Raw genomic sequence first — 10,342 nt, 5'->3', positions numbered from 1 at the left:
CCCCCCCCCCCCTGGCCCCCCCCCCCCCCCCCCCCCCCCCCCCCCGGTAAGCACCACCCCGCACCCCAATCCCCAGCCCTGAGGTCCTCCCCCACCCAAACTCTTGCTGCTGGTGGGCAGGCGGGCCCAAGACTGTCCAAGCAGCAGCCAGTGCAGCTGGCCCAGGGGCTGCCCATGCTGCTCAGGTGGCTCTCGGTCCAGCTGCACCTGCCTGCTGCAGACATCACGGAGGTCATGGAAAGTCACGGAATCCGTGATTTCCGTGACCTCCGTTACTAACACGGAGCCTTAACCGTAATACATGCATAGTTTTCTAAGGCTTGACAACATAACTACACCTAGTAACATAAAAAGCAAGTGTTGAACTGAACACTCTCCTGTGGGGCAGCCAGTTAACAAGGGGTATGTGTTTTTCAGTGGTGGAGCAAAAAGACCACTTTCCTTTGCCTAGCTCTGCCTTTTTATGGCAGATCCTTGCTGCCTGTCAGGAAAACTTATTACCCCTTTGTGGCACTGGGATTTAGCAGATTTAGTTGACCAGCAGATTGCAGAGCACAACGTTGTTTGCCATCAGTTGTTTTAGCTGGTGCTCCTTTGAGAACTAAAAGCTACATAGTGTATATAGATTGCGATTAAAGAGAAAAAGGGTGTAGTGTTTTAAATAAGGAAAATGACAGTAAACCACAATCCAAGTATATTATTAACTCTGGCAAATGTGTGTATAGTATGTTGCATTATCAGAGTCAATAAGAATTTTTAGGCACTTCTGAAAATCTCACCCTAAGGGGGCAGTAATTGATTAGTTTTCATTACATTATCCTATTTGTTGAAAATTTTTTTTTACCCCGTCTTGGCTTTACTTTAACACATTGTTTGTATTTAATACCAGGTACATTGTTCTTTGGAACACTTGTTACTGTAGATTTCAAATTGTGAATTTGGCATTTTCTTAAATGTTTTCAAAAAAAGTGTAAGACAATTACTGACCCCCATTCTTATTTTTAGCTAATGTATATCTTCGGTTGTGGTGTTTAGATTCTAATATTTTTTGCATATTACAGGGTCTGAGGAACAAGCCAAAGAAAACTGGACATGTGAAGCCAGACCTCATAGATGTCGATCTTGTAAGAGGTAAGGCTTGAGCTAGTAAATGCTGAATTTGTCAGAAATTTGACCTTATGGGGACAGTTATAAAAATAATTGAATTTATCCTGATAGCCTTGCAGCAGAAGAGTTGAGTATAACTATAAAAATGAGAAGAAACTCTATGGCTAAAGAAACACCAGGAAACAGTTGTCTCCTACTTATGTCTAAATTAAAATTAAATCAGTTTAGTTACCTTATGTAGTTGATCATGTAGATTTATTATAGCCATAGTCTTAAGAAAAGAGGAAACAATTGCTAATTGTTTTGTATCTGATAGTGTCCATTTTAAGAAACTTCAGAGGAAAGTTCAAGAAATCCTGATAAGGACACTTCAAGGAATAAGCTTGAGCATAGTCTGAGAAGGGGTTTGTAGATGCTGTACAGTTATTTCTTCCCTGTAAAACAGGTGTATCTGATCATACTTATTGGCTAATAACTCTTAGCCTCAGAGTACAAATCCTTGTCCTGATTGGCTGCTGCCCTTGGAACTCCTAATCTAAATGCATATACAGACATGTGCATATCACCCTGTCACTTACCAGCCTCATTCTGCTTTCAGAATCTCTGTTGCTCCTTGACCCTGGGAAGGTTTACACTCGACCCCAATAGGTAACTTTTACTGTATTTTTAGCTTCCCTTTTCCCCTCTTTTCATACCAATGCCTCTTTTTATCTTCCTCTCTTTCAACTCCCTCTTAAATCAGGATCTGGCAGCAAAACGAGGCCAATCCCTACGTGACACAACAGGAGCTCTGAGGAGTTTTGAAAACTGAGCTGTGACCCTGAGAAGTGCCTGTGTTTCCATTTCAGATTAGCTCAATTGATGGAGGGCTGCTCCCATTCACTTTTTAAAAGGATAAAATGGAGTACAAAGTAAAGGAGCAACAAAAAATAAACACAAGTCAGTTTTAAAAAAGACTAATGGTTTTGAGAACAAAGAAAGGATGAGAAGGTGGAGACCATTTCAGTATAGCATGAATATTTTCTGCTAACTCAGTAATAACCATATCCTTGGGTGAATAAACTCAGAGACCTAAGAATTATTGTTAGCTTATAATACCCTGCAGTTATTTTAAGTGAAACATGAAATGCAATGTTTATTTGGCAATATAAAGCTGAAGGACCAGATCTACTGGTATTTTGTTAAGTATTTGAAAGTGCAATCTACAGAGGAGTAGTTCTTCCCAGGAATATGAGTGGCTAGTACTGCAGAGCTATTTATTTATTTTGTTTGTATTATTGTTCCATCTAGGAGCACTAGTCTTGGACCAGGACCCCATTGTGTTAGGCACTGTGGAAATATCCATAGATTATGAGCAGAATGGAAACAATTAAAGGTCATAGTATTGTATAAAGCCCTTCATAGGTTAGTCCCTAAGTACTAAAGCAATCAGTACTCTGACCTTATGCCTCTGCTCCACAGTTAAAATCAGGCAAGGCATGCTCACTCTCCAACTGGGTCAGGGACAGGAGTGTCTCAGTAGAGGCTGTGGAGCTCTCTTCGAAACAAGTCTTAGACTGTCTTTGATGCAGTGCAGGTCCCATTTATTTTTGTCAGGCCTATCCTTTTAGAACCATCATCCCTCTCTTCTGTTCTCTTATATGTTGTTGCCTCCTTTTCATCCGTAGGGGTTGTGTTAACTGGGAATTGATCTCTTATTTGTTAGTGACTTGCCTGAATGGTGGTGGGTTTTGCCCTGTACCAGATCCTTTGGTTGGATCTGTCTGTCTGTCTAGAGATCAGTGTTTTTATTTTCGTTTTAGATTAGTTTTACTGTACAACTCTTCATGCTTTTCAGTAGATGCCTTTATAAATAGGTTTGCATTAAATTCATTATACACCTTTACCTCGATATAACGCTGTCTTCGGGAGCCAAAAAATCTTACCGCGTTATAGGTGAAAACACGTTATATCGAACTTGCTTTGATCCACCGGAGTACACAGCCCTGCCCCCCCCCCGGAGCATTGCTTTACCGCGTTATATCCGAATTCGTGTTATATCGGGTCGCGTTATATTGGGGTAGAGATGTAATTAAGAACAGGAATCAGTTAAATTTTCACCTTTTCGTTCCATGTGTATACAGCAACCAGTATAATAGGGTCTTGGTCCATGACTGGGGGGCATAAGTGTTAAAGTAACAGTTTATACATAATGTTTTTGTGAACAAAAATTGGTTTAAAAGCACTGTAACTATAAGAAGATATGGGATTTATGGTCATAATATCTGTAAATGTCCACTGCTTCAGAAGTTGGAGTATAGACTAGTTTTAGAAACATCTAAAATGTATTACTCTGTTATGCTTGGGAGGCTTTATCATCTGTAGACCTATGAAACAAGGCAGGACTTCTCTGCAGCTTGTTACAGACTAACTGTTATGTTCTTTTGGGCAGGTTTATTGTCCAAACTTAAAACAAACAAAAAAGTTCCTCAGCTCACCCTTTACATATTGGGCTCTTGCGGTCTCTTCTCCCAAACTCTGGCAGTCCTGCCGCTTCCTAGCTTTCTCTCAGTCAGTTCTGCCTCACTGGGGGTATGTCTACACTACAGGATTAATCCGAATTTAGATAATTCGAATTTGGGAAACAGGTTGTATAAATTCGATTGTGCGCGGCCACACTAAGCACCTTAATTCGGTTTTTAACCACATTAATTCGGTGGTGTGCGGCCACACTACCCCATTAATTTAAACACAGTAATTCGGTGGTGTGCGGCCACACTAACCCTAATTCGAATTAACAAAATCGATTTAGGCTCTACTCCGTTCGTCGAGGTGGAGTACAGAAATCGATTTAAAGGGCCCTTTAATTCGAATTAACTGGCTCTGTAGTGTGGACGGGTGAAGGGTTAATTCGGATTAACGCTGCTAAATCCGAATTAATCCCGTAGTGTAGACCAGGCCTGGGTCTTTCTCTTACCCTTTATAGCCCCAGGTCACATAATGCCTTTATAGCCCCAGCCCCACCTCCTTAATTGGCTCAGCTGGGAGCACATGTTCTGGCACAGGGAAGCAGGACCTACTTCAGTTACAGGGGCCAGCCACCCTGTGACATACCTGTCCCTTAAAAAAACAAAACAAACAAAAACCAAAACCCTGCCTCTTTCACAGGTAGTCTTTTTTTCTGACTTGAGGCCCCTTCCAGACATCTTCCACCCACAAACCAAAAAGTGCAGCCCCCTGTTTTGGGCTATATGAGAGCTTTCCTGAGACTATTTTGTGACCCTGTTGGGTCACTCTTACTCTGCCATATCATTCAGGCTGCTAATTTCCTTCAGCCACAGAGAAGGCTTCTGCCCATTTGACTTCCTCCCACACTGAGTTAGGCTGGCATTGCCTAGCTCAGCTCCCTTGAGTAGGACCTTTTAAAAATTGTTCTGGGATGATTTGGTCCATCATTTTCTCTGTTGAACTGGTCTCTGGGCATAGCCACCAAGCCATGAGGTCCTGTAATCTTTGACCGCTACATGTGGTCATGGCCTCCATGGAAATGGTTCAGCCCAAAACCGGTGCTATACACCTCTGAAGTCCATCCTAGTCTATCTAAGATGGCAGCCTTCACCACAGGATAGGAGCCTGTCTGCTCGTCACTTACTGCTTGGTATGCTGCCTCTGCCTTGCCCATCAGGAACAGTGCTATGTAAATTGACTCCTTCCTGCCCGCTGCACTTGCCACTGTCTCCAAGGAAGGCCTGTGGGTCGTCCTCTGGCCCAAGCTTCACCAGGCCAGGGACTAGCTGACCTGAGCTTCCCTCTCCATCACCAAGCAGGTTCCCCTGGGTCTCTTGACCTAACTGCTTCTGTAGCCATTCCTGTTGCTGGAAGGGGGGGCCTCTAGCCAGTGCTGTTGAGCCGCAAGTTGTGCCTCTGTTGCTTCTCTAGCTTGTTCATCAACTGTAGGAGCATAGCCTGTGTCTTTGCTGTTCCTGTTGCTGCTGTAATGCAGCTGTCTGGTGTTGCTGTGCTATAACCAATAGATGTATCATCTCCTCCATCTTCCTTAATCAGCCAAACTAGGTGGGCTCAGTCAATGCTTGGGCTTTCCCTTTTTTCTTGGCAGCAGTAATTCTCCTCGCTCTCCCCTTGTACCAGGGGCCAATCTCAGTGCTAGCCTTCTCTTCCATATGTCAGAGGGCTTCTCCCCAACTTGTTATGGTCTCATTGCCACACCCACAGTCTCTCTTAGGCAGGTTTATTATCTAAACTTAAACAAACAGTTCTGCAGCTGACCGTTTACATTTTAGGCTCACTTCTTCCCTTCCCAGTTCCTCTTCCTAGCTCTCTCTCAGCCATTTCTGCCTCATTGGCTCTCTGTCTGACCTTTGTAACTGCAAGTGCAGCCCTGCCCCCTTAATTAGCCCAACTGGGAGCACCTGTTTTGGCATAGGTGAGAAGATTGCATTCCTATGTTGCCTGTGTAGTCTAGCACATTTACTACCGGAAGTCTCCAAATGTGTGTGTTTGCCAGTTAAGAATGAGCAGCATCCACTTGTCTTCTGGACCCCATTGGTTGCTAGTGTATTTAACAGTTGTATCCATAAAATGTATCTTTAGCCAACTCTATGTAAATCTTAATTTGCTGGTCATTTGACTATTTGTAATGTGTTTTAGGTAACTCAGAAAAACTGAAGTTATGCATAACACAGTAAAGAGTACCTAACTTTATTCTAATACAGCAAAATAAAATCATGCAGTTAAAAATAAACTTTCACTTTTCAACAAAAATCCTTAATGGTTGATTGCTTTATTCTATGAGGTACTGGAGGTGGATTTGAACTTTTGAATCCTGCAGCAGGTTGCCTTTATACCACCTGGGTGGTGCATGTGTATATATGTATGTACCATATGGATGCATTAATACACAAGACAGCATTGTGATTATATTGTACTAAAATGGTAACCAGAACTTTATTAGATAAGTGTTTTTAAGAATAACATTGTTTTCTTTAATTTTAGGATCTGCCTTTGCTAAAGCAAAACCTGAAAGTCCTTGGACCTCTCTGACCCGAAAAGGAATTGTTCGAGTAGTTTTCTTTCCATTTTTCTACAGGTGGTGGTTACAAGTGACATCAAATGTCATCTTTTTCTGGCTGCTTGTTCTTTACCTTCTACAAGGTATAATTGGATAATAAGATAATATAAAAGCAAACATTTGTTTTTAACAATCTTGAAAATACTGTATCTTGTCAAGTTCACTTAGTACTGACAAGATCCAGTATTTTCAAAATGCTGAGCGGTCCTAATAATGCACCTTTAACTTACAAAGCTTACTTCAGATAAAGGCTACTTTCCAAGGACCCCCTCGTAAGTCCTGGCAAAAGCTGGGGAAGAGAACATAGATGGCAGCACACAGCATTGTGGCCAGTTGGCATCGGGGAGAGGCTTCAGGGCTTTCTAAATTACATAGGGGGGCATGGAACAACCCAGGATTGGGAGGGCATAATGGTGGCTTAAAACCACTTTAGCACCCCTTCCACTTGAACAGTGAAATCTGTGCGGTGCTTCCATCCTCTCTATGATGAATATGAATATTAAGAGTTTTCTGAACATCCAGGGAATGCCAGAACTCTGAGCCCTGAGAAAAATAACCTCGTCAGCACCCTTCCAGTAGCTCTTCTGATCAACTATTTTCTCCACCATTTTTCCCTGCTGTCCAAACTTCTAGCTCCACTTCCCAGTAATACTTCCTTTTGCTTGTCTTTATATATACCCTGTTTCTAAGTGTATTTAAAATCCATAATTGATGTTGCATTTAGGATCTATAATTAGCTGTGCATTCTGGGTATATTTTAAATCACTGGGGAGATTTTACTCTGGGTAGATGCAGTCTGTGGATAGCTGGGTGTATTTTTTCATGTAATATGTTCACCAACCTAAAATCAGATTAAAAGTATGTTAACATACTGTAAAAACATGCAAATATGTGTCCCAACAAATATCCACAAACGGACCTTCCTTTTTTAAAGTATTGAAAATTATATATATATATACACACACATTTAATTTAGAAGAATTTACTACGGTATCGTGCTTGTTACTTTAAAATGAATCTTTGAAACAAGGTCAAAGATTGAAGACCTTGCACTTGAAGGGGATGGACTTTTTAGTTCTAAAACAAATGAAGTCTTAGAGAAAATGAGAGACAAGATCAACAGCTATACATCAGGGTTTCTTGCAACCTTTTTAGAGGAAAATTCCTATACCTGCCTTCAAATAGCAAAGGCAACATTGTCCACCTTATTCTTCATCTTTGTATTTCAACAAAGGCAGACAACACTACCAGCGGCAACAATGGCAATCACTGCTTCTCGGTAGCAATATAAAAGACGTCCCTTTAAATCCATGATGAGACAAAGGAATTTGTCCTCTCTGTACCTACAGTTAGAGTGCAGGTGTGGCATGAAGTTCAAGAGCAACAAAACAACCTTGAATTCAGTTCCCCTAACAATTGGAGACTCTTTGTCATGTTTACAGCAAATGGCAAAAGACTCTGTAGACAGATGGGTTTTGATTATTATAAAAGGACAGTTTGAAATCTTCCCTCCAGATCAACCTCCCTTCCCTCTCTCTTCATGGATCCCTCTCACAAGTTGGTGTTAAGAATAGAAATCTCCACTTTATTAATGGAGGGAGCAATAGAGGAGGTTCAGGAAAATCTCAAAAATTGGGGTTCTTACTCCCACTATTTCCTAATTCCAAAGAAAGATGGAGGTCTTCGTCCCTTCCTGGATCCAGGGCTGAACAGATGCATCCAAAAGTTTTTCTATGGGTACTCCACTGTAGGTGTATCTGTGCCCCGTGCCTCTAATTTGAGATTTTTAACAAGAGGTCTCTGGAATAACCAGGAGTCTTGCCTTCATATCAGTGTTCTGGAGTTGAGAGCAGTTTGTTGGCACTCAGATCATTCCTCTCTCTGGTCAGATCATTCAGTACTCCAGTGCAAAGATCAGTGGTTCAAGTGGCCACAGACAATAGAACAGTAGCTCTGCATGTGACAGGGTCTCTCAGTGAGTCAGTGGACCAGCTACACAGAGACTTTTCCCAGGTGCACAAATGGTACTTCGTGGCTTCATAGCTACTTTGGGGTACTTTGGTACTTCAGATAAAGATCTAATTACCAGAAGATTTAACACTAAGTGCCCTTCTTTTTGTTCAAGAGCAGGAGCCAGATGCTCACTCTCTAACAGATACAGTCCTCCTAAATTGGGGTACAGATCTGATGTATGCTTTCCCGCCATTCTTTCTAATGTGGAAGATTGTGAAGATGATCAGCCAGGATGATACTTATTGCCCCAGCACGGCCAAGATAGCAGTGTTACATGGACTTGTGCCTTCTTTCCAAAGGGAATTACAGACACTTACTTGTGTCATAGCAGCAAGGGAAAGTGTACTATCCAGATCTGCTTTCATTGCATCTGACAATGTGGGGGATAGGACTCTGGCAGAATTAGAGAAATCTTTCTCTGTAGATGTACAATATGTTTTACTTAACTCGAGAAGACAAGCAACTAGGAAATGTGATTTAAAATGAAAAAAAAAGTTCACTGTGGCTGTATGATTAGGGTTGATCCTGTGTCATCCCCTATTCAGTTGATATTTGCTGTTTCTAAAGAAATCAGTTTGTTCATAACTTTCAGCACAGAGGCCAGTTTTAATAAATTATGTATGAGCTTTGTTCTAACTGTTGGATTCCATGAGTTCATGCACCTCAAGAATTTTCTTGGAAGCATGAACAATTCCTAGTTTAAAAGTTTCCACAGGTGACACATTTCTTGATGCATGAATATTCAGTTTATATAGGTTTCTTCTGACCAACTAAGAAATAGTTGCACCAGGACACTTTCCATGAAACAAGCTGACATTCTAGTTCAGAAGACTCGTGGTGTTTGATATTATGGGACATTTTTTATTATATCTCACAAACACATTGATCCATTTTATTACAATTCCAAAACACATGTAAACATGCCATGCTGTGGTCTACATACAGATGAAGATAAATTTATAATAGATATGACAGTATGAATAAGTGATACTGTCCTATAGTTGTTAGTAATTTTTTAATCTTCTAGTAATCCTATTTAAAGATTTCTTCCAATTATCCTCTGAGATCACCAGACCTGGAAATTGTTTCCATGTGTCTGGGTCAGAAATGACATCTATATTTGCAGCATATAATTAAGATATCAGAATGGGTGTGGTTCTACTTCTAAGATTAGAGTAGAATCTGCAACCTGTCATTTAGCAATGCAAGTTGTATCAGAGATATATTTGGCTTGAGTGAGTTAAGTGAAGAGCAGTTAGGATGTGGAAAAGGATCTCTAGAGATGTGAATAGTTTTAATTTTGTGAAATATCCATGTTAGTTGACCAATAGAGCATTTCAAGACAATTCAGACATTGAATTGAATATTTTTTTTCCTTTTTTGCAGTTGCCGCAATAGTATTATTCTATACAGCAGCAAGCCCACATAACATACCTCTGACTGAAGTAATTGGGCCAATATGGCTAATGTTGCTACTTGGAACTGTGCATTGTCAGATTGTTTCAACACGAACTCCTAAACCACCACCTAGCACAGGGGGTAAAAGAAGAAGGTACAGTCTATACTAAAATGTTTTCTATCAGTTAGGATCATGAGTACATGAAATTATTTTGGAATATACAATCTCTGAACCATTTTGCAAGGTTTTGTCTACAATAGAGTATGATATGCATTGTCTTGTAAGAAATTTGAGTACTGTGTATATGTTTACTAAACTTTAAAAGTGATTTAAAACCTTTAGTCTTGTGATTTCACCTTTATTTGGCTATGCATTGAACCTTTTTGCTTCAAATTGTGTGTCACTAAATATTGGTAGAGACTGTTCTGTAACTATGAATGTAAACTTATATTATTCAGTACTCAATACTGATCAATAATCTTCCTGTTGGAGGCCCAAATTAAAAGAAAAACAGTGCAACCACAAACATGGGCCCCATCCTGCCAACACTTAAATGAATAGGGTTTACTACTATGAGTAATCCTGTTGAAATTGGTGGGACTACTCACAACTGTACATTTTGCAGGTTTGAGCCTTTAGTGTTTAGTAAATTTACATTTTTGTCTAGAAGAAATTATATAATGAAAATGGACAGTTCTAATGTGCTAAATGTTTTAAAATATTTATTAAAACAAAATGGAAAATTACTAGATTAA

The 10,342-nt window shown here is 40.4% G+C and overlaps 1 protein-coding gene across 8 annotated transcripts in view; it reads left to right on the top strand.

Moving 5' to 3' along the window:
* Nucleotides 1-10,342, top strand: part of PHTF2 (putative homeodomain transcription factor 2) — a 162,345-nt gene that overhangs the window by 82,574 nt on the left and 69,429 nt on the right. For all 8 annotated transcript variants that reach the window (XM_024196976.3, XM_029910810.1, XM_029910809.1 and 5 more), the window contains exons 4-6: nucleotides 1,062-1,131; nucleotides 6,100-6,258; nucleotides 9,575-9,740. In XM_024196976.3, the coding sequence (XP_024052744.2) occupies nucleotides 1,062-1,131; nucleotides 6,100-6,258; nucleotides 9,575-9,740 (395 nt within the window). The remainder of the gene's footprint in view (nucleotides 1-1,061; nucleotides 1,132-6,099; nucleotides 6,259-9,574; nucleotides 9,741-10,342) is intronic.

The sequence above is a fragment of the Terrapene carolina genome, unplaced genomic scaffold, assembly GCF_002925995.2.
Source record: "Terrapene carolina triunguis isolate 2854851 unplaced genomic scaffold, T_m_triunguis-2.0 Scaffold68, whole genome shotgun sequence".
NCBI lineage: Eukaryota > Metazoa > Chordata > Testudines > Emydidae > Terrapene > Terrapene triunguis.
The sequence above is the reverse complement of the archived record's forward strand: the minus strand, read 5'-3'. Positions and strand labels throughout refer to the sequence as shown.